The 25,401-nt window shown below is 45.6% G+C and overlaps 1 protein-coding gene across 2 annotated transcripts in view; it reads left to right on the top strand.

Moving 5' to 3' along the window:
- LOC147690364 (cytochrome P450 2F2-like) overlaps nt 1-25,401 on the top strand; it is an 818,967-nt gene that overhangs the window by 674,643 nt on the left and 118,923 nt on the right. For both annotated transcript variants that reach the window (XM_086937998.1, XM_086937999.1), the window contains one exon: nt 17,698-17,839. In XM_086937998.1, the coding sequence (XP_086794124.1) occupies nt 17,698-17,839 (142 nt within the window). The remainder of the gene's footprint in view (nt 1-17,697; nt 17,840-25,401) is intronic.

Here is a 25,401-nt window from a genome sequence, read left to right as displayed (position 1 = left end):
TTGGGTCCAGTTTGGGATTGGGAATTGGGTTCTGGTTGGGGAGGGGGGAGGGGGTGGGTCGGGGTGTCGGTCTGACCAGGTTGGGGTTGGTTGGCTGTGGGAGGAGTGGGCGTTCGGGGGTAATGTTGAGGTTCCTAAATGGTGAGCGGCTTCCGGGAGAATTGGGAGAAGCTCTGTCAATGAGGGTTGTCATGTTCTGGATGAGTGCTCTGAGTGGTTTATGTGCTAAGGTCCAGGTCCTTACTCACTGGGTCAGACTACTCAAGGCTCAGTGTTTGAATGCTTTTGACAGGTTTACCACTGTACACAGGACGTTTATATGTCTACAAACCCGCGCCCCACCTGTTGGGATCCCATTTGCAGTGGGTGTCCAGAATCAGATTATAAGTGCACACGCAATAGAACACCTAAATGGCTATGGCTGACGTGCAATCAGGACACACGATGGGGGATACCGAGTCCTTCAAGGCAATGACATGGAATGTGAGGGGCCTCAATGACTACTGAAAGCTTCATAAAGTCCTACACTACTTGCAGAGGCATCAGATAGACCTCGCATTGTTACAGGAAATGCACCTCCCCGTTAACAGTAAGATGCTCTCTTATAGGGGGCTCCTTGGGAACATCACACATGAGGGCTTTACGACACACGTGAGGGGGGTCATCAAGTGGGTGAATCTGAAGTCCAAATTGCACCTCTCATTGCTGAGTGCTGACCCAGAGGGGAGATTTGTGTTGTCTCGATGTGTGGGTAAAGGACATGACCTGGTAGTGATGAATGTGTACGGCCCCAACTACGATTCCCCTGACTTCTATGCCGCGGCGGCCAGGCACTTTGTAGGGGTCGGTCCCTCTAGAATGCTGTGCAGAGGGGATTTCAATTTGATATTCGACACCGAGCTTGACAGGTCTGCGGGCCCCCCTAGACGCCCAGCGGCTGCCGCTATACAAATGCAGGCCGAAATGGTACAGTTGGAATTGGTGGATGTCTGAAGGGAGAGACACCAGGACAGGGGGGGCTATACACACTATTCTGCCTACCACAACATACACACCAGGATAGATTACTGGCTGGCCACGCGCTCACTACTAGAGGGGGTGCGAACTTGCAAGATACTGCCGCGCATTCTGTCAGACCACTCCCCGCTACTACTGATACTTGACTCCCCTCAACGTAGGATCCCCCGAATTCACATGGCGCTTCCCCCCATACTCACTGCTGGACGAGGGGTTTAGGGGTGAGCTGAGTGAAGAGATAGAGTCCTTCTTTGCAACAAATATAGGATCAGTAGACAGTTTCCGGACAGTGTGGGAAGCATTCAAAGTATACACCAGGGGGGTGGTGATGGCTAAACACTCTAGCGTGCTGAAAGATATTAGACAGAGGCTGGCACACCTCGAGAGACAGATAGCAGACTTGGAGAAGCAGCACATGGCGGGCATAGCCGAGGCCGAGTCGGGGGAACTGCAGAAGCTACTTACAGAATTTAATGAGGAGGCAGACAGGGAAGTCCGGCACCTGGGCAAATACGCGACGGCGCGGGTATATGGAGAGGGGGAGCGCCCCGGCTCCCTGCTGGCTACAATTATGAAGGGTACCAGGAGGAGACAGGTGATCACGGAACTGGATTCAGAGGCAGGGGATCTGCTCACTGAGGAGGGAGACATCCTGAACGAGTTCAAAAGCTATTATGCAGATCTATATACCACTAAGCTTTCCGGGGTAGAGGAACAGATTGACAGCTACCTAAGTTACATTAAGATGCCATTCCTAGAGAACTTGCAAAGAGAATTCCTGATGTCACCCATACTACAGGAAGAGAACTCGGACGCACTGGATAGCATGAGGCCTGACAGTGCACCCAGAGTGGACGGGTTGACAATAAGCTTTTACAAGGCATTTAAAGACAGGCTCCTCCCGCATCTTTCCATGCTATTTGACGACATCTGCGAGGAGGGGACCATGCCGCCATCAATGAGAGAGGCGATGCTCATTACAGTCCTCAAACCGGGTAAGCCCCCTGCTCAAACAAGTTCATATCGGCCGCTGTCCCTGTTGAATGTGGACGCCAAACTTTATGCGAAAGTGCTTGCAGCTCGACTGGCGTTGGTGGCCCCAGACCTGGTGGCCCCAGAACAAGCGGGATTCATCCCTACACGCAACCTCGCCTATAACATACGCACGGTGATGGGGACCATTCAGCACATGCGACAGGACACCAAGGCGATAGCGGTGTTCCTGGACATGGAGAAGGAGTTTGACTCAGTAGAGTGGCCATTCCTGAATAGGGTCCTTAAGAAAATGGGCCTGGGCGAGCCTTTTCTCCAAATGCTGGGTGCACTATACCACTGGCCCAGGGCACGTGTCCGACTGGGCGACAGGGTCTCGGAGCCGTTCAAAATAAGCAGGGGCACCAGGCAAGGATGCCCACTCTCGCCGCTACTCTATGCTCTGGTGGCGGAGCCATTGGCCTGTGCGATCAGAGAATACCACTCATATGAGGCCATCAACTATCCGACGTACAAGATCGGAATATCTACCTACGCGGATGATACCCTGCTCTATGTCAGGGACCCGGCTAACAACCTATCCTCAGTCCTGAGGGAGGTGGTGCACTTCGGCGCACTCTCTGGACTCCGTGTGAATTGGGCTAAGTCAGTTGCCTCTCCTCTTACTCCAGTCACAGAGCCCTTCGACATGGAATATCCACTACAGTGGACTACTGAGCCGATTCGATACTTAGGTATTAAGTTGCACACGGACCCGGATGTCATGACCAGAGAGAATTATGGTGTGGCCTGTAGTAAGCTGGAAGACGATGTGGAGATCTGGATTAAATTGCCTCTGTCCCTAATGGGGCGAATAGCCATAATGAAAATGGTGGTGCTCCCGAGGTTTTTATTCCTCTTCAACAACATTCCGATAGTACTGTCAAAGGCATTTTTGCCACTCTGACCAAACTACTCATTCGATTGGCCTGGGGCGGCAAGCAACCTAGATTGAAATGGGACGTATTGAAGCTACCGTATGAGCAGGGGGGCCTAGGCGGGCCAGATATGGAACGGTATTACAGGGTTGCACAAGCCGCCCATCTCCACACGTGGATCCACGGCGGTCCGAATATTCCGCATGTAATAATGGAGAAACTGTTCGCGGACCCTGTGCCCCTCCCGGCAACGATATGCGGCCGTATGGACCGCAGAGTGGGGACATTAGACTCTATTATGACAACCAATCACGCTTTGCACTCCCTGCTGCGAAGACAGAACAAGGAGTTGCTGTACTCGCCGAACATGCCCACAAATTGGGCATTGTGGCTGCCAACCCTAGCGGAGACAGCAGTCTCTGGAGCGCTCCGGAAGCTAGGTGTACACACGGTGGGGGAATTATTCGAACAAGGGAAGGTTAAGACATGGGAGCAGATCACGCTGGAGGGAACTCAGCCCACACAACTGCAGCGATTTCACTTCCATAGGGTACGCAGTGCATTCCTCGAGCTGTTGGGCCCGGATCTGGAGGAGCCACCCGAGGTCCCGGAGCTGTCATGTGTCATCAACACAGCTGCACCCCAGAAACTCATAACAAAGCTTTACAAGATAGGACACGAGCACACTGCGCAGCGATACACTAAGGCGTGCTTAGACTGGCAAAACGACTTACATATCCAAATAGACGATAACATATGGGCATACTGCTGTGCAAATTCTAGGAAAATATCATTGAACGGTCGACATCGCCTGATCCACTTCAAAAACTTGCAGCGTGTTTATTACACGCCGGAGAGGCTCCACAGGTATGGCCTGCGTGAGACCCCGGAATGTGAAAGGTGCCGCGCCCCGGTGGCAGACTTTTTGCACATGGCCTGGAATTGCCCGGGAGTGCAGAAGTTCTGGCGCTCGGTGTTTACAGAACTGGGCGCTGTGGTTGAGTTAGAACTGGCAATGGACCCTGCCCTTGCCCTACTAGGATACTCGAAAGGGGTGCCTGTGGCGGTGAGAAAATTGGTCGGTATGGGAATGCTACTTGCTAAGAGAGTGGTGGCAAAGTGTTGGATGAGGGGCCCCTTACATACATTGAAACAATGGTCCAGTGACATGTTGTTTTGCAACACGCAATCAGAAATATATGCTGAATTGCTCCCTCCCAGGAGCCGGCCCAAGAACTTCTGGGGACTGTACCAGACCTATATCGGCTCGAGGGACACTGTTGAGGAGCGGGAGGGGGAGGAGCAGTCGGAGCTGCATGACGCAGGCCCAGAGTCAGCGCAGGAGTAGAAGTGCGACTTAGAGATACACGATAGAGCAGGTTCCCTGGGAAGAAGACAGCCAGGTGGCACATCGAATCTTGACTTCATCGGGGGGGGGGGTTAAGTGTTCGGCTGAGGTCCCCCCTGGGCGGGCCTTGAAGACGAATTTGGAGCTCACACGTCAGACCTAGGCACTCCATTCACCGCAACTGCACAACCATATATCTGGAGCCACAACGGGGGGAGGGGGGATTTGGGACAGGTTGTTAGGGGGGGGGTGAAAATGTTAAAATAAAATGTTACAGGATATCACAGAGGGGGCGGAGTGTCGTCCTCCGTCCATGACACCTATTTGAGCACCTGATTTGTACACTGTCTGCATCTTTGTAATGTGTTATTATCTGATCAATCTCATCGTAATGCCGGCCTGAGAAGGGTTGTAGGTGGACAGTTATGTATATGATGCATCCTGACAATAAAATAAATTTTAAAAAAACAAATTAAAAAAAAAACATTGATATTATTTAAAATATTTTAACTTACCTCGAAAAACGATAATCTTTTCAACAATATACTTGCATCATGATATTTATGTATAAAAATATTTAATTTATGATATTTCTGTCTCCCAATATTTATAACTTGACATTTTGTCCAAACACTGTGTTGGGTGCTTTTATCTCCTAGCCAACTTGCTAGTGTTTAGGTATAACTCAATTTCATTAGCTCTTCTTTGAATCTAATGAGTGATGTTCATGAAGTAATCAATTAAGAGAAAGAAATATGATTGATTCACATTTTCAGACATGCGTGTTTTCCTGTGTTCTGATATTGAGTTAAGAGCTGACGTTTGCGGTGGTTGGGGTACACTATTTTCATTGTGTATCTATAAGATGCATTTGGCCTTTTGCCCAGGAATGGAATTGGGTGGAGGATGTTTCCCACAGAGATACTTCATGCCTGATTATAGTTGGACCTGTGTCTATTGAGAATAGGAGGCTATTCTTGCATTGCCTTCCGATAATAAAGTTGCCAAAGCAATTGGAGACTGATATTCAACCTGACACTGGCTGACCCCAGCTCCCTCCTCACTGTTACCTGAAAGTCCTCATCACTATTACCCAAGGTGTTTAGGGAGTATATGTATCAGATATGTTTTTGCTGCCTCTGCAGAGTTTTACTTCTTGAGCTGAAATGTGTTTCTACCATGAGGGGCAAGTATAAATGTTCTTTACTAGAAGGGTAGCAGCTGACATCCTTTTTACACACTAAGGGCCTTATTCGGATATCGATCGGAAGCGCCTCTGACGGCATCGGTCAGTAGCTACTCCGAGTCATACGCGTGATTTAAATGCGACTCGTACATCTGTACGAGTGAACAAGTACGATGCGATAATCGCCTTGCGTTCTGAGTGACTCGTACGCATCAGTGATCCCCTCTGGATTACTCTGCCATGGCGGACATGCACAGCGCAACAGGGCGGATTTTCAGGATTACCAAGTTCGATGTGCATGTCGAGCAGCTGGATCGAGTCGGAGCCTCCAACTCTATAAAGCTCAGAGAAGCGGACTTTGGGGGTCTGTAGCGGGTCCTCCTTCACCAGGCCCCCTCGACTCGATCACAAAATGGGGGGACCTGAGTCACCCCTACACATGCATGCATGGTGCGGGTGAGGCATCCCCACGACAAGGGGCACACTTGTCCGAGACGTGCGTTTATTTTCTTTGGGAACCTATGTATGCAACATACACCACGCTCCTATAGACTTCAATGGAGCTCCGAGCGACCAGAGTCCGTCAGCACTGCAGCGCATCGTACTCTGTGGCTCGGAGCCCAGTAGCCTGAGTCACTCGGAAAGCTCTACGGGCGTGAGTCAGCTGTAGGGCTTTCTGAGCGAGATCAGAATTGGGCCCTAAATGTCACACTTGGATCCTTTTTCAACTATATATTCTGAGTGGCTACAAAAACACCCCATCACATTTAGCAACCACACCAAAGGATTCCATCATTTAGGGTGCATTTTCAGAGTATTCTGTGGGTAGAGGAAGCCAGGAACAATACCCAGGACCTGAGTTTCATCTACATCATGCTCCATACATTGAAACACAGAAATGGATACAGTTAAGATATGGCAAAGTGTATAGTCTACCCAGTGTACATCTACCCTTTTTTTCCACACTAGGTTGTCTAATTAATGTTTGTTGCTCTTTAAACAATACAAGTATGGTATTCATTGCAGCTTGTATGAGTTCTAAACTGCTGTAAGGAACGTTATTTATTGCATTAATGTCATGTGATCCTCCTTCGAGCTCCTGCCTGCTGCCCAATGCCCCTACTCACACTTGTCCACCATTATCTATTGTAGAGCGGGGTGTCGCTAGACACCAAACTCCCTGGAAGTACCTGGGTACCAATTACCCAGCATCAGCAATAAACTCAGGGGCATATTTACAAACCCCATTGCAACGCTCTTGTACCATGTATTGTTGTGCAAGATCGATGGAACTCAAAAAGACACTAAAGGCCACATTGCGTGGCACTGAGAAGCTTCATAAATCTTCAGTAAAGCAACACAACACAAATCTCTGTGTTGCCTTACTCTGCACCAGTGTGGCATTCTGTGGTTGTTGCATGGGTGTTCCCATGCAACTCTCGTCGTTTTTGATGCATTCCTAGATTTACCAGAAATGGTAAACCTGGGAATCTGCCAAAAAGAAACACATTCCAAGGTGAGACGTAACAAGGAGAAATATCTCTATTTCTCCTCGTTACTTCCTCTTTCTATGTGTTCAGCATTCTGCAACCCACATAGAAAAAGAAATTTGTCTCACAATCCTGTCTGGAATGGAGACACTCCTGCACCATGGTGCAAGGGCGCCTGCGTTGGCGCTAGGCAGGCAACATGGCACCAGCGCAAGGACAAGAATACGTGGGATTCTTTCAAATACAGTACATTCCTGCCCTTTCCCTGTAACGCAGCACAGTGCTTGCAATTTGCGAGCCCATTGGGAATGACAGGCCCTCCCAGGGATGGTGGCCTGCGGGGCTCAGCAAACCACCATGTTTGGGATTGCTTTTAAATAAAGCAGCTTTTTTTAAGGGCAGCCGGTTTTCCTTAAAGGAAAACGGGATGCATTTGAGAAAAAAACAAAAAAAACGTTTTGTTTCAATTTTTAAGGGCAGACAGTGGTCCCTGGGACCACTGTCTGCCCTTAAAAAAGAATATTGCATGCACTTGCAAAGGAGAAGGGGTCCCCTGGGGACCCCATTCCCATTTGCAAATGCATTACCACCTACTTGAAGTAGGTGGTAATTTGCGAGTGTTTTGTGACTGCAATTGTGGTCGCAAAACATTGGTACATTGCTTTGCAGTCGCTATTACGAAGGCAACGCCCCTTTCTAATACCGAGTCGCAAAACAGTATTTTGCGAGTCGCATTTTATTTGCGAGTCACAAAATACTATTTGTACATGGGCCCATGCTTTTTAGCATGCGCAAATAAGTCTAAGACCCATTTCCGCACGCTAAAAAGAGTGGTACATCTGGCCCGGAGAGTCTAATTTTATTTCCTAGGCCAACCATCCCCAAGGATGGGGGTTCCAGGTATCCAGTTATCCATTAATTCTCCTGCAGCTCCATCTGTCGGTATATTTTACCAACCTCTGATGTAAACCTGTCCAACACAAGCTGGGGCTACAGGTATACTTTTTCCTTAAGGTTCAAAAGGCATAAAGCCTTATACAGGACAAGGGGTTTTTATTTTCTTTCAGAATACATTTTTGTACAGTATTTACACAGCATAGGAGAATTACTGGGAAAAGATCATAAGTGAAATTATCTACCAGTTAATCATAAACAATTATACGCTTTGCTCATCTACTCTAGTTCCTATGAAATGTATAGCCTGGTTTGCAACATTTAACAGAAATAGTAGCACCCAGCGCATGCATATTGAAGTAAGTAATATTTACCATAAATATGATTCAATTGGGTGGAAACTCAACATTATAGCATCTCCAAAATATATCTGTGGGAGAGAGGTATCCACCTGCATATTGACAGCTTGTATATTACTGGGATCAAAAGTGAGCAAGAAGTATTAACAACCTCACATCAGTGCTGTGAATACTATGAAACCAAGCTTCAATTTAACTCTTTGTGGGGAAATGCAGACATCTGTTGGTCAATAGTGCAATAATATACAGATCTTTGTTTTTCAAACAGAAGAAGGGTCCGGAAATACAAGTCTTAGGTGATTATGTTTCCTAAGTGAGACAATGCATCAAAAAAAGAAGATCTGGCAGATGGGTGTTGATAACAAGATATGAGAGTTTTCTGGTATTTTACCACAGAAACGCTTCGAAAGACTATTCTCTTGTAAGAAGAACGCAGGAGTCAGAATTATCAAGTGGAATTGTTTTGAGAAAGCATAACGTAAATGGGGAGAATCAGATTAATCCTGTACCTGGCCACTGCTTATTGAGTGACCTTTAATGGTCTGTTTACCGTGATACCCGAGACAGCGACTAAAATCTCCCGAAAACACTCACCAGCAGAAGGAGGCTGTTCTTCTTTTCTCGCGCTTCTTGTGCGGCCCGACTTTGTTTCTCCCGCCTGATGGTACCCATCAGCAGATGAAAAGGAAGCAGACTCCTGGTCACAGGAAGAACACGGGGATTTTCACCAGTAGAGTGCAGCAGAGAGCGGCGGACGCTAAGCTTCACAGCTGCCTGCCACCGAGTAGCCCCAATGAGGGAGAAGCTACGGTGACTACGGTGGCATTGAAACCGTTTTCCTGGCAAAAATCTGATGCGAATCTGCGGCGGCAGCGGCGGCTAGAGTAAGCCAGGGACCAGGGACCAGGGTCCAGGAGAGCCGCGGGAGAGCCAAAATCGGTCCGGGGTGAGTGGAGAGGCGAGAGGCTGGCCTAAGGCCGACCTAAGGCACTACAGGGGAAAAACTGCTGGCAAGCAGATAAAACTGACAACCTTGCTCAGCAGCTTTACTTGGTGCCCGATTGCGTAGCGGAAGGTGTTTCCCTGCTGGAGTCCATCGGGGTGTTTCAAAACAAAAGCCGCCGAGTTTTGCTATCCTTGTGTCCGTGTGCTCTATCCCCAATCCGTGGAGGAGTTGAGTTGTTCAGACGAGAGCACAATTCCGGAGCGTTCTACCTGTGTTTCTTCGAGCCTTCAAGACGCTGTTATCTCCAGCTGAGGACACGCACTTGTGTAGGGAAAGACAGCGCTACGAACAGGTACTAGTCGTTTCCCCTTGAGAGTGGAAGACTGCGCCTGGAGGCGCTCTCCTCTTGGGGACACGCTCATTTTCCATTTTATACGAATATTTGACGAATATTTAACTATGTGCCAGGAGTAAAGTGGTTCGCTTGTCTGTTTACCATAACAGTGCTTTCTGGTACCTTGAGTAGGTGAATCCTCAAACTGGTACTTTTGCGCTGGGAATGCTGTAATTCTTTCTGCGCTTTCATCGTGACACTTTGAAGGTCTCGGTAGGACTGCCAGGATATTTGGTTTTGAGCTTCTTTTCACCTTATTACAAGGTTATAGGAATGTTCTAGAAGAGAACTGCCAGAGCATGCTTTACCACGCTTTCCAGAAGATTATGTTTAAAACTTTATTGAGCATTTTATGGAAAGAGGTCTGACTATTACACGAAGCAACTACAGAAGCTGGATTATTGTCTTGTGGTTTTCGTCTCCTATTCTAATAGGAAAAAACACGCAAGACAGAAAGACCAGACCAGAAGGAAGTGTGTGGAAGAAGTGTTTAGGGTAATCGGGAAGACATACTTCACGACATCGGTCCTGCTGGTTGTTGCAGATGAGCGATAACAGCGACTGACAAGGATCTGCAGAGACTATCATACATGTGTTTTCGTCATTGCTTGCTTCTTTCCATTGGAGTGCGCCAGAGAGTTGAGAGAAGACGCCAGAGATCGCCACTCCGAACTAGCAGCAGCAGCGAGCGAGCTGCTCTCTCTGCTTTGTCCTGCTTCTCTCTGCCAACTGCTTAGCCGCTGCTTAGCCGTCAGCGCTAGTGGCCTGACACCATGAGGTCAGGCAAAGTGAGGAAGGCACCAGGCGACAAGATACCAGCCTCAAGAGGTGCACTAAAGCGGAAAAGACTTGATAAATTGAATGCTAACAAAGCAAATAGTCCATTGCAAAATCCATTAATCTCACCAATTGCTTCCCTCTTTGAAAAGTCTATTCTAAATAAAAACTTGTCGCTTTTGCGATTTCAGTTCCTGAAAGACCCCGGGGCAGTCATGTTCTCCTCAACGGAGGGAGTCTCTGGCTTATCATCTCCTATCGCCCCCAATATCATCACGGTCCCGGGGAGCATGTGGAGGTAAAACCGAACGAAGCTCTTTCAACATCAACTTCCACAACAGCCCTTGGGAGTCAAAGCTCTCGAACAAGCAACACTTGTGATCCCTTCAAACATACTGATCAATTAGAAATCACTGATAACATAACAGGTCCTTGAGGAAAAAAATGTGGTATAATAACAGCAGCATTAGTACATACTACCCCCGAGGACAAACCTATCATGCCATCTAAACTGCAGTATTCAAAAACTCCAACAACTGATAATCCAAGCTCAGTGATAACAGACTCAACAATAAATCTGGAGCACAAAGGTGCAGCTCTAATGGAACCGGGTCTCGACGATTTGGCGCTCCTCTGTCCAATCTCAAGTCGCTCTTTTGATCAAAGTAAAGGGAAAGATGATCCGGATGAGCTCTGCCTAGGCAACGGAGAGTTAGTAGGGGAAGTAGTAATTGAGAGTCCCATAGAGCACAAGCATTTGGCCAGTGGGTGCCACATTGAGCACTCACAAAGGACAATGGGCCAGAGGGAGGTCCAAGCGCCAACAGTCAATACAAGCTACAAGGAACCATCAAAAGAGGAACTCATGTCTAAATCCCAAATGGATACAGCGTTTGTGAATCTGGTCGCTCCTCTTTTAAAAGCATTGCAAATGTCAACATCAACTTTGATAAGCTGGACATACAAATCGATTTAATGAACATTATTGCATCCAATATTGCAGGGATAAACACAAAGTTGGACAATCTGAATAGTCTAATAAATAGAGAACAAGCTCAAGCACAAGCACATACATATCAATCTCAATCTTCCTGCCCCTGTGGACAAATTGAGCTCTCTTCCTATTATTCTAGAACAGATACTCACCTTAAATCAAAGATTGAACAATGCGGACCAGAAGCTGGACAGGCTGATCAGTCCCAAATCTGAAGTAAACTTACGGGATGATGAAAATCACTCAAACGCGTTATCCACCAATGAGGACAATCTGGCATTTGTAAAGTCAATCACGAGTGATGTCACCAATATAATAGCTGGGAAAGAGTCCAGAAACGATGAGCAAACTTTAACAAAAAGACAAAGGAAAAAAGAGAGGAAAGCTAGAAACAAGAAAAGTGAGGCAGTTTCAAACTTAGGCAATGAAATATATCCTATTTTTTCTAATCTGTATCAAAGATCATTTAAAAATGCTGACACTGGTGAAAGTCATTCCGAGACATTAGTAAGTGATGACATGTCTAACAGAGGAAAGTCGATGATTAAAAATGCCCCCAAAAGCTTCCAACAATCAGGCACTGTGGCCAATCCCTCAATATTTTCAAAAAATCAGCGAATTGGGATGTTTGGCACAAATCAATTGTCTATTCCAACTCCTGACAAAAAGTGCAATACAATTGGTGAACAGTGAACGCAGTCAGCAGTAAAGCATAAGATCAAGCCCTCTGATGACCCAGTCCAAGGCTCGGATAATACCAACAAGGAGGGGCAATTGCAATCAAATGGCATTACATTGAAAACAACACCATCAAAACTGATGGTCGATGACCAGCTAGCAGGTAAAAATACCGCTCCAGATATATTAATCAGCCATGCACAACGGTCATTGTGTAGCGAAGAAGGGGTAAAGGCAATTTCTATCCAACTACTGAAATAAAAACCGATCTGGCCGTTCCAGTTAGAATGGATACTATTTACTGTGAGCAACAAGGAATTTCCACAGAGTCCTTAATTTCCTCAGCACAAGGATCTCTAAAATGTTGTGTAATGAATATAGACATGGCACAAGTAACAAAGGAATTTGGCACCATGACACGGTCAATTAGCCCTAAAACCGGCACAGAGCTGCACAAAATTATTTGGTCTCCAGAGTATAAGACACAGGGAACCCATGACATATTGAATAGGAGCAACATCCTGAAGCTTATGGCTGAAATTGAGGACCTAAAAGAAATTAAAACAACCGACCTTGAGCAGGTTCAATTCCTTAAAGGCCCTAATGACACATCAACCGAGCAAACTTTGATAACTTGGAAAACATCGGTAATAGCTGAAGCAATTATGGGGAAATCAGACATTTTTCAAACTTGGGGTATTCAAATATCACACCCAATATCTCCATGCTACCCGCCCCCTTTAAAAGAGGTCAGGTGGTGTTCAACTTATTAGGAAAATCAATGAGGCACTTCCAAATACTCAAAAGCCAGTCTACTCAATTCTATATAACGCAAAGGGCAGAAGTGAAGCCCCCATCGCATGTGTAGGAACAGAACTGTGTAATGGGGAATTGCAACGTAGTAAGAATAACTGGAAATGGCTTCCTGGTATGTAAAATGATAAACAGAAGATCTGACCGTTTAAAGGTAAACAGAAACAAAATACTAACAAGGACATACATGTGTTATCCTGGAACATCGCAGGCGCAAAAAGATTGCTAGAAGGAGGTATACCATTGGAAGAATGGAGCGGATGTGACATAATTGCGCTTCAGGAAACTTGGCTACGAAAAGAAATTGCCCTTGTTGGGTTTACACATCACATTGTAGCAGCTGAAAAATGCAAGATCTATGGCCGTGCCATCGGTGGTCTCTCAGTATGTGTCAACATCTTTAAAAATTAACTCGGAACAACTACAATCCCCAGATCCAAGTATCCAATTAATTAAACTAACTGATCAAAATACCACCAATACCAAGTCAACAATTTTGGTTAATTATTATACGCAACCCAAATTTTTGGTGAAAAAAACAAAGAGCGCGATATTGTGTAACGCTATCATGAACCTACGTACCATAGACCCACTATCTAATATTGTAATCACTGGTGACTTCAATTCCAACCTGATTCTTACTCTGGAAGAAGAACATAAATTAACAGCTGATAACATCCATTGGGGTGTTCCTCAACAGACACAAGGTGTAGCAGGAACACGGAAGGACCACCTAGCAATCCAATTAGTGTCAGAACTAGAATTTCTCGGTATACATGTACTGAATGGAAGGTTCCCTGAAGACCAACCCCCTAGTAAAAAGTACTATTGTCCACATGCTCAATCAATTTTGGACTTCACAATTGTTAGCCTTTCATTAATTTCTTTAGTAATTAGCTTTCATATCGAGTTCTCCCCGTTGAGCGATCATGCAATGAGGCACACCAAATTCAACCTTAACAAGGAAAGATTGCAACCATCATATATACTAGAAGGTCAACTAAGTTCTGTCAATCTGAAACGTATAAACTGGTCCACACAAATGAAAACGAGTGGTTTATGTTAATGAAGGACACACTGAATGGTATAGGGAAATGCAGCAATGAATGCGATTCATGCATGGTCTCTCTTCTTGACAAAATTAAAACAAAATATGAAGCTACCTGTTATGAAAGCTGGCATAGATGGATCACAGAGAAAACTTTTGAAAGAGCTACAAGAGCTGCAAAGGTCACTTCGTCAAACTCGCAAGAAGTTGCTGTCTGCTGACCGTGGTGCATGTCAGTGGGTCACCTTTCGTGCACAAAGAAACATATATAAAAATAAGGTCTGGGAACAAAAAAGGATAACCAATGAGAGCTTTTGGTCCAAACTAATATTCAGCTCAAAACTTCGGAACACAAATACATTCAAAAATCAGTTAACAAGACCCTGTAACGCACTTACATCTAATGTGCAGGAATCTGAGTGGGCTGCGTTTCTTGCGACAAAGTTTACTGATACCTCGACAAAAACTCCAGGTAGTGATCCTTTTTCAAAATATTACAATAAAATATGCACTGTTAAAGAACAAGGGAGTCAGCCATCAACTAGTAATCTTCGCAATGCATCAAGTTCTGAGCTCCAGAATAATCCATATGCGGCAGAAGAGATAATTAAAATAATCAAAAAAGCGAAATCTAAAGGGGCGCCAGGCCCGAATGGCATCCCTCAAGCGGCGTACAAATATGCACCAGAATTCTGGGGTCCACGTCTGGCCGAACTGTTTGCTGATGTGCAAACCTGCAACAGAGTACCTGAAAGCTGGCAAGGTTCCATTTTCATGCCAATCTATAAAGGTGGTGAAAGATCAAATCCGACTACCTATCGTTTAATAGCGTTGCAGGACATTGAGGCAAAATATTTTGCATCGCTTCTCTTAAACGACCTGGTTACTTGGACAGGTGAAAGAGAGCTGATCCCAATTAACCAAACAGGGTTCAGAAAGGGGATTGGCAAAACATCAAATATCCTATCCATAATTATGATAGGGGAAAAGTGCATGAGTAGCAAACAGGACTTGAACTTGTGTTTTATTGATCTTCAAGCCGCTTTCGACAGTGTAGATCGTAACCTATTATGGTCAAAACTGAGAACATGGGTATTCTGAGGGGTTTGCTGCTATTTTATTCTGATATCTGGTCCCAAGTCAAAATAGGGGATGGGTCATGGCTGTCGAGAAAAGTCTTTACATCGATTGGCCTTAAACAAGGGTGTGTCCTTGCGCCACCTTTATTTAATCTTTTTATTTCAGATCTTTCCAGTAACTTAAATGCTTGTAATGCACATTCTCCGAAACTAGGTGATCTACAGCTCACACATCTGGCTTATGCTGATGATATTATTCTCATGAGCCTAACGAAGGTGGGCCTAACCAGATTAGTAAAAAAACTCTCAGTTTTCCTGTCGGCAAACAAGTTGGCCTTAAACGTTACAAAAACTAAAACAATGTTGATAACCAGTCGCCGTCTTTCAAAACATGATATTTGGATAGATGGAAAACCATTAGCGAAAGTCTCAAACTATAAATATCTGGGCTTTTTTTTATAGAAGACAAGCTTGATTTAATAGACCAGAAGAAATATCTGACGCAAAGGGCAGGAGCATTGATATTTGGTCTAAGTACTCTGGCGAAGAAATTGGAAGGTCCATCATTAAAACCTCTTTTAATCGTGATGGCGAATAAGGTTCTTCTCACCCTGACATATGGAAGTGTGGCAATGCATGGAAAGGACGCGGACCTACTAAACAGTTTAATAACTAAAATATATAAAAAAGTTCTTCGACTACCCATCATGTCCTCACCAGCGCAAATGCGACTTGAATTTGGCTTAAAAAATAAAAGGCTTGGCAGACTATATTCATACATTAAAGTGTGGTACCAGATTAAGCAAAAAGCAACCAACAATAATCTTAATACCTACCTATGGCAAGAGTTGAAATCACACAAAAAATCAAAAGCAAATCAATTCCTTACATATGCTATGGAGGTAACATGCTCAACAAATCTTTGGGATAAAAATCTGCGATTCCCAGTATTAAAACAGGCACTAAATAAAGTGGCCAAACTTCATTCATTGGTCACGGACAAAGAAACTTTTTCCCATCGTTCTCATTCTTGGGCTGTGATCAATGGCTATAAATCACTAAAGCCAGCATTTTATTTGGAAACAACTTATTCCATTTTTATTAAGAAAAAGCTGATGGCATTGAGATTTGGTAAATTTCCAACCCTGGTTGAAGAACCAGCCTGGAAACAGCACGCTGCCGTCACATGCCGACTATGTGGTAGCCCCAAAGAAGATCTAATACATATAATTTGTCATTGCAAGATGTTGACCAAGGAACTGACATATTTTTTAAAGCATATCTTCCGGATTGAGAGGCTACGAACATGTAGATCTGCCATTATTGGAGGCTTGAATGTGACTGCCCCTCAAATACATTGCAAGCTGGTTAAGTTCTTGCAGGCATGCGAGAAACGTCTAAAATGATAGGAAGATTTTAACTGTTAATGAACTACTCTTTGCCTGACTGTTTTTATCTTGATCCGAAGGAAAATAATCTAGTTTTAACTCTTGTTCTTACTAAATGTTTCTTTTTCCTTTTTAAAGTGAATCTTAAATATTTTAATAATGGTTGTATGATATAAATCAAATTGTTATGGTTTTAATTAACTAAACAATAAAGATTAAATTTACAAATTTACAAAATTTACAATTTGTGGTCTGATTATGGGTTTGGCTGACAGGTTACTCCATCACAAATGTTACATCCGCTGTATTATGAATTCCATGATATCCAGTCGAACAAATGGAGCTCGTAATATGGCAGACGGTATATCGTCATGTTTGTGGTGGAGTATCCAGTCCGTCAAACTCGTAATCAGTCCCTAAGTGCCTATTTAGGAGTTTGGCGTTGAAGCTTTAGGTCTACCCCACTGCTGCACTGCCAACCCTGTAGTTGAGCCGCCTGACAGATTATGAGTGTAACTCTAGCCTGGAGGCCATTTTTTTTTTACATTCTTACGGTGGTGTTCTGAAAATGGGCTCCAAAATGGGAATGCCAGAAACAGTCCCTGCATGGCATGGTGTGAAAAGTCCATTCCGTGATGGAACTGGGGTGCAAGCACACAGGAAGGCACAAGTTCTGCCCCCTTTGCATGCATCCTATGAGGCAAAGGGGCAGGGGGTCCTGTAGGGCCCAATTTGCTTCCTCTCCACCAGGGTTTTAATGAAGGAGGAACAGCCATGAAAACAATGACAGAGAGGAAACTTCTAATATGCTTGGCTGGAGCACTGTAGTCCTGCAAAGCATGTTGATGCCTCCTGACCACCAAAACATTGCTAGTGACCGGCATTTCCCTGACAGCTGTGGCAGGGTAATGGTGGTCAGACCACCCTAATCATAATAGGGCTGTTGAGAGACCGCCGCACCACCGCGAGTCTGGAAGTCCGTGGACCGCCAGACTCATAATTAGGCCCTAAGTAGTTTTAGGGGTATTGTACAAGTATATCATGGTCAGACTATCTTCTGATAAAAATATTGCATACTACTTATCTTATCGTTTACAACAATATGGCCCCATTGGAGTTAATACAAGAAAATCTTAATGCATTGGGGTGATGGCTTTGAAAATGATATTTAAGAGATGATATTTAAGTCCAACGATATTCCTAAAAAAATAGTGTATTTTCTGAGTGATTTAATAAAAAAAAGAACATTTGTGATTGCGCATTAGTGCACTCAAATGATTGTAATGAATAAGGGGCTGCATGTAAGATCTATGTGAATACAATAAAATATTACACGTCAAAATCACTTAGCATAATTATTTATGCATATATTTTAGGAGAGAAATAATCCACATTCTTACTTCAACTGGAACACCTTAGCAATGACTGCAGTTATTTTGATCTTCGCTGGAACAGAATCAATCAGCACGACTCTAAGATTTACATTCATATATTTGATGAAAAATCCCAAGGTTCAAGGTAAATAAAGTTTTAATGTTTCCATAGAGTCTAAAATACCAATGTCAATGTTCTGGAATGATAATTATTTGATAGATTGAGGATATACTCAGAGATGTAAGAAAAGTGAATTTAATAACTTTGAAGTGGAGTTGCGTAATATTGAGAAAAATGGAAGAATGGGCATGACCTGGGGAAAGTATACTGCAGATAGGAATGAATAATGCAGCAGAAGACTGACTTGAAGGTTATATTGGAATAGAGATACATAAGGTAATGCTGATTGTCTAGTATAGGAATGTCCTAGATGGGTCCAGGAGGACCAGTTCCATGCCAGATTTAAACATAACCAATTTATTTATTCAGTTGTGCTTCAAATTAACCAATAGCATACACATTTGTTTGGTGTGAATTTTCTGAAAATCTGTTAGGCAGCCTTAAAATCCTGCACTGCTTTTATGTGTCCCAAAATATCAGGGCCTGTCCCACATCAATTAACTTTTCTTCACCTTGTTTAGCACTCTCAAATTAGGAATAAAGGGCCAGATGTAGGAAGGCTATTACCGGTCGGTAATGGACAAAATTAACGATTTTCGGCCGTTACCGGCAAGTAATAGGATTTTCTGATGTAGGGGCTGAAATTAACAATTCGGTAATTTACTGAATCGGTAATTTAATGAATCGGTAAATTAACAATTTCTTAAATACCGATTCGGTAAATTACCGAATTCCTAATGTAGGGAGCACTTAAATGAGTGCTTATCCCATGTTAGGATTCGTTATTTACCACCAACTACAAGTTGGTAGTAAATAACGAAAACACCCCAAAAAGCAATTTTAGGCAAATTGCTCCAGTGCCATGTTGCAGACATACATGTCTGAAACATGTGCCCCCATAAACAATTGAGGGGTGTAACAGGGTGTCAAAGTGACACCCTGCCACCCTTCAATGTTTTCCCCCTTTTACTGAATCGGTATTTACCGATTCGCTAATTGACATTCATTCCTATGGGCCTCCAGGCCCATAGGAATGAATGGCAATTACCGAATCGGTAAATACCGATTCGGTAAATACCGAATCTTAACGATTCGGTAATTTTTACCGAATGATTAGCTACATAGCATTTACCGATTTGAAAATACTGAATCGGTAAAATTCAGTATTTTCGAATCGGTAAATGCTATTTACCTACATCTGGCCATAAGACATTTATTCTTAATTGAGATAGATAAGGATCATGCTAGCCCAAGGACCAGGCCAGTGGGCTAATGGCTAGGGTGGTCGACCTCGGATCTGGGAAACTGGGTTCGCGTCTCGGCAATGCCGCTGAACATCCTGTGATTCTTGGCAAATCATTCAATCTCCCCGTGCCTAACAAAAATTAATACGTCCTCATGTAACGCAACTGGTGCTATGTAAAGCGCTCTGATACCGTCAGGTCAAGTACGCGCTATATAAAACTCTGTAAAAAAACAAAACAAAAAAAAACAGTTATATCAATTTTACCTAACTAATGGAGTCTGGGTCCCGAGTTGTTCTGTCTGTCCTTGGTGCTGAATGGGAGCTGCAAGTTGTGCTGTTTTTACGGCATACACAGCGCTGCACAAAACAAAATGCAAAAACACAACAGGTACACTACTGCTGACATTGGATGATGATTGTACAAAGTTCTCTGTAGTTACAGCGTTGAGCGTGGGGGTCAGTAACCAGATCATTGACTAACAAGCCTTGGTAGCTCTAAGCAAAGGAAAAAGCTTCTGGAACTTCACGGGGTCCAGGGGAGTAACGTAGCGACTAAAACTTCAGGGAAGGTGAGACTACAACTCTCACAATGCACTGTCTACCTGAATTTGGGTGATACCTCCGCTGGCCCGATAGCCAGCGATTCTTTGGATCTAATGAGTGTATTTTCTTGCAGTTTGCAGGGAACTAGTGCCATCATTAGACCAGGGTAGACTGAAGGTGCTTCTGGCTTCCACAAGGTTTCCTCTCTTCTGGAGCGTTGAGTTTTGGCCAAGGATGAGGGTTGTTTACTCAGTTCCAAGTCTGTTGCCTTAGTGACAAAGTATCCCTGTTTTACTTTGTGCTGGTAGGCAAATCCTTGTTGTTGGCGACTTCGGTCTCCTCTTGGTCCATCTTTGAAATAAGTTGATCTGGTGTTTGGGGGGTCCCTTAAATCCTAGATTTGGGGGGAGTTAGGGGTGTGGAAGCTAGATGCCAATCGGCAACTAGTCCCTGCAGCGTGTCTGCCACAGAGATGACCACATCCAATGGTGTAAGTCACTTTTACTACCCAGAATCCACTATTTCTGCCCTACTAAAGATGGCAGAATTCAATTTTAGGTGTACAGACAATGCTGCCCACACTAGAGGTGTGGCCCAATTTGGTGGTGTTGGTCACCTTCACTACCCAGACCCCACTATTTCTACCCTCCTAAAGATGGCAGAGTTCATTTTTAGGTGTACAGACCAGGCTGCTCATGCTAGAGGTGTGGCAGCTTCCTGGGGGTGAACACCTTCAGCATAGCTAATTCCTCACCTCGCCCAGATGCAAGAAAAGTCCTTATTGATTCTTTATTTTATTTATTTATTTATTTCAAAGGTTTTATATAGCGCTACTTTACCCGAGAGTATCTGAGCGCTTTACAAGGCATGAGAAAACAAAACAATTAAATAGATTAAAAGATTTAAGCGAGAACGAGATACAAAATGTTACTGATTGTCGGCAAGTCTAAAAGGGGCAGGGAGAATAGAGATAGAGATTGGGATGGGAATGGAAAATGAAAGTTAGTAGGGAGAGAGGAGAGGGGGAGTAAGAGTACGAGGGTAAAGAGAGGGGGAGTTAGGAGGGGTGTATAGTAGAGGAGAGGGGAGTGAGCAGGTAGGTAGTCAATTTACATAAGATATCCAAATATTTGGTTCATGTAAAGTGTCAGAAACATTAGATACCCCAATATTTGTTTAGAAGAAGTATTTTTAGTTCTTTCTTGAAGAGACGGTAGGAGGGGTTGCAACAGATTTCTTTTGGGATAGAGTTCCAGATAGTGGGAGCGTTGCCGGAGAACGCACGGGATTGTGTTTTTTTGCATTTTAGTCTCGGTGGGATGAGGACAAGGGAGTTTGTGCTCCTCAGGGATCTAGAGCAGCCTGCTTTGTGTAGTTTTGTTGCAAGGTAAGAAGGGGTGTTTTGGTGGAGAGTTTTGTGAGTGATGCAAGTCAAGTCAAGTCAAAAATTTTATATAGCGCGCTACATACCCAGAGGGTCTCAAGGCGCTCGAAGGGGGGTGGGGAATTACTTCTCGAATATCCAGGTTTTAAGTTGCTTTCTGAATTCTAGGTGGTTTTGAGTGAGGCGAAGGTGCATGGGAAGTGAGTTCCAGGTTTTGGCCGCTAGGTAGGAGAATGATCTTCCTCCCATGGTGGTTTTGTTGACGCGGGGAACAGCAGCGAGGGCTTGGTTGGAAGAGCGCAGCAGGCGGGGGGGTGTAGAAGGAAAGACGTGTATTGAGGCATTCGGGTCCAAGTTCGTAAAGAGCTTTGTGTGCGTGGGTGAGGAGGCGGAAAGTTATCCTCTTATTGACGGGGAGCCAGTGGAGATTTTTCAGATGACCAGAGATGTGTTCTTTACGCGGGATGTCTAATATGAGTCTGGCTGATGCGTTCTGGATGCGATGGAGTTTTTTCTGAAGTTTTGCGGTGGTACCGGCGTAGAGGGTGTTTCCGTAGTCCAGGCGGCTTGTAACCAGTGCGTGGGTGACTGTTTTTCTAGTTTCGGTGGGGATCCAGCGAAAGGTTTTTTTGAGCATGCGAAGAATGTTGAAGCAAGATGAAGAGACGGTGTTGACTTGTCTGGTCATTGAGAGCGAGGAATCCAGGATGACGCCTAGGTTCCGTGCGTGATCCGTCGGGATGGGTGCTTTTCCAAGGGCCTCTGGCCACCAAGAGTCGTCCCAGGCGGAGGGGGAGGTACCTAAGATAAGGACTTCTGTTTTGTCTGAATTCAGTTTCAGACGGCTATGCTTCATCCATTCGGCTACCTCTTTCATTCCTTCATGTAGGTTGGTTTTGGCGATGTTAGGGTCTTTGGTGAGTGAGAGGATCAGTTGAGTGTCATCAGCCTAGGAGATGATGTTGAGGTTGTGTTGGTGTGCGATGGTCGCGAGGGGGCTCATGTATACGTTGAAGAGGGTGGGACTGAGTGAAGATCCTTGTGGTACGACGCAGATGACTTCAGTGGCCTCTGACTTGAATGGTGGGAGGCGTACTCTCCGAGTTCTTCCGGCAAGGAATGAGGTGATCCATTCCAGTGCTTTTCCTTGGATTCCGATGTTTCTGAGTTGTTGTAACAGTGTTATGACAGACTGTGTCGAAGGCTGCGGAGAGGTCGAGGAGGATGAGGGCGACTGTGTCTCCATTGTCCAGTAGAGTTCGGATGTCGTCTGTTGCTGCGATGAGTGCGGTCTCAGTACTGTGTTTGGCTCGGAAGCCGGACTGTGAGGAGTCGAGGGATTTGTTGGCTTCGAGGAAGGTGGCGAGCTGGTTGTTGACAGCTTTCTCGATGACTTTGGCCGGGAATGGAAGGAGCGAGATGGGGCGGTAGTTTTTGAGTTCGGTGGGGTCAGCTGTGGGTTTTTTCAGAAGGGCGCTGAGTTCGGCGTGTTTCCAGCTTTCTGGGAAGGTGCCGGAGTTGAGGGAGCAGTTGATGACGTCTCGGAGGTGTGGTGCTATGATGGAGTCAGCTTTGTTGAAGATGTGGTGAGGGCATGGGTCTGTGGGGGAACCTGAGTGGATGGAGTTCATCAGGCGGATGGTGTCCTCAGTGGAGATTGGGTTCCAGTCATTAAGGATGTTTAAGGGGGGTGAAGGTACAGCAGAAGGTTGTGTGGGTTGGTCTTCGGGTTGGTTGTCGAAGCTGTTGTGGATGTCTGCGATTTTGTCGTGGAAGAACGAAGCTAGGGAGTCGCAAAGGGTTTGAGAGGGGGTGATGTCGTTGGAGTTGGCAATGGGGTTGGTAAACTCTTTGATGATGTTGAATAATTCCTTGCTGTTGTGGGCTTTTTTGTCTAGTCGGTCTTTGAATGCGGTTTTCTTGGCAGTCCGGATCAATTGGTGGTGTATGCGTGTGGCGTTTTTGAAGGCGTCCCTGGTGTTGGTGTTTGGGTCTTTTTTTCCAGGCCTTCTCAAGGGAGCGACAGAGTTTCTTGGATTTCTTAAGATCCTCGTTGAACCAGGGGGCGTTTTTGCTGCCTAGTTTGATTTGACGTTTTTTCAAAGGTGCTAGGATGTCGGCGGTGTTGCTTAGCCATTGAGTGAGGTTATTGGCTGCTTGGTTGGGGTTCGATGAGTAGGCAGGGGGGTTTTGAAGAAGCGATGTGGAGATCTGGTCGATGGTGATGTTGTTCCAGTTTTTTCGCAGGGTAGGTTGAGGATGGTTGTGGGTTGTGGTCTTATTGTAAACGAAGTGAACACAGCTGTGGTCAGTCCATTGGAGAACTGTGGTGTGACTGAAGGAAATATGTTTACTGGAGGTGAAGATAGGGTCGAGGGTGTGTCCTGCGTGGTGTGTGGGGGTATTAACAAGTTGTTTGAGTCCGAGGTTGGCAAAATTGTCCAGAAGAGTGGTGGTGGTGTTGTCGTTGCTCTTTTCCAAGTGAAAATTGAGGTCTCCCAATAGAATGTAGCCCTCGGAGGAGAGGGCGTGTTGGGTAATAAAATCAGTGATGTCTTCAGTGAATTGTGCACGGGGTCCTGGTGGTCTGTAGAGGAGGGTGCCTCTGAGTGTGGTCTTGGGGTCGGTGTGGATCTGGAAGTGAAGGTGCTCGGCGCTAGCGAGGTTGACGTCTGAGCTGGTTGATATGCGGATGGAATTCTTGTGGACGATAGCGATGCCTCCTCCTGTTTGCTTGGTGCGATCCTTACGGATGATCTTGTAGCCTTCCGGGATGGCTATGGTGATGTCTGGGGCTGAAGAGGCGTTCATCCAAGTTTCTGTTAGGAAGGCGACGTCTGGAGAGATGGTGTCTAGTAGATTCCAAAGGTTGATGGCGTGGCTGTGGACTGATCGGGTGTTGAGTAGTAAGCATTTTAGGTGGTTGGCGTCGGATCTATGTTTGGTGTTGGTGGATGAGGAATTGGTTTTTGTGCCATCAAACTTGCAGGAGTTGCATGTGAAGGGTCCATGGGTGTGTCCAGGTGCGGCTTGGGCGCAGTTGGGGAGGCGGCCGGGGTTTAGGGCTAAGAGGGTGGAGGCGTTGTAAGTAATGCGGCTGGGGTGGGTGGAACGGGGGCCAGGGGGTCTGGCGCTGGGCGCGGTCCAGGCGCGGACGGGCGTAGACGGGCTTACCTTTGGCGCACCTTCGGCGCGACCGCAGCGCGTGGATGCAGCGCGTGGACGCAGCGCGTGGGGACATCTGACATTAATGGAGAGTGGAGGGGGAGGGGCGTGGGAGGGGCAGCAGGGAGGCGGGAGCGGGGCGAGGAGGAAGGGCTCTGGGAGACAACAACAAACAAAATGGAGGCGGTGAAAAGTCGAGTGAGGCTGGGGGCACTGAGATTATAATCACAAGCGCTTTTAAACAGGCGGCGTTATTGTGCAAAGATAGAGCACAGTGCCGTTTTTGTCGCGCTGTTTCAATGGCACCAACTATGCAACACTACTAATCACCAGAAACGCTGTCGCGCTATAATAATGGTACAAACTAAGTAGAGTTACAAATCACCAGCAGCGCTAAATCACCAGAAGCGCTATGAGCGCAGTGAGGTCAAACAAATGCACAATTCAATGGCACAAACAAAGCAGAGTTACTAATCACCAGCAGCGCTAAATCACCAGAAGCGCTATGAGCGCAGTGAGGTCAAACAAATGCACAATTCAATGGCACAAACAAAGCAGAGTTACTAATCACCAGCAGCGCTAAATCACCAGAAGCGCTATGAGCGCAGTGAGGTCCAACAAATGCACAATTCAATGGCACAAACAAAGCAGAGTTACTAATCACCAGCAGCGCTAAATCACCAGAAGCGCTATGAGCGCGGTGAGGTCAAACAAATGCACAATTTAAGAGTACAGACAGTCTGAAGTCGATGGGTGAGTAACGATACCACCAGAAGCCAGGGAGCGTGGGAGCGGCCGCGTCTGACGAAGTCAGGGCGGTCACAGCTCTGCCTTCTACGGAGTCTGCAGTAAGGGTCAGTGGGTGGGAGGGGCAGCAGGGAGGCGGGAGCGGGGCGAGGAGGAAGGGCTCTGGGAGACAACAACAAACAAAATGGAGGCGGTGAAAAGTCAAGTGAGGCTGGGGGCACTGAGATTATAATCACAAGCGCTTTTAAACAGGCGGCGTTATTGTGCAAAGATAGAGCGCAGTGCCGTTTTCGTCGCGCTGTTTCAATGGCACCAACTATGCAACACTACTAATCACCAGAAACGCTGTTGCGCTATAATAATGGTACAAACTAAGTAGAGTTACAAATCACCAGCAGCGCTAAATCACCAAAAGCGCTATGAGCGCAGTGAGGTCAGACAAATGCACAATTCAATGGCACAAACAAAGCAGAGTTACTAATCACCAGCAGCGCTAAATCA

Source organism: Lissotriton vulgaris, chromosome 9, assembly GCF_964263255.1.
Source record: "Lissotriton vulgaris chromosome 9, aLisVul1.2, whole genome shotgun sequence".
NCBI classification, from domain to species: domain Eukaryota; kingdom Metazoa; phylum Chordata; class Amphibia; order Caudata; family Salamandridae; genus Lissotriton; species Lissotriton vulgaris.
The sequence above is the reverse complement of the archived record's forward strand: the minus strand, read 5'-3'. Positions and strand labels throughout refer to the sequence as shown.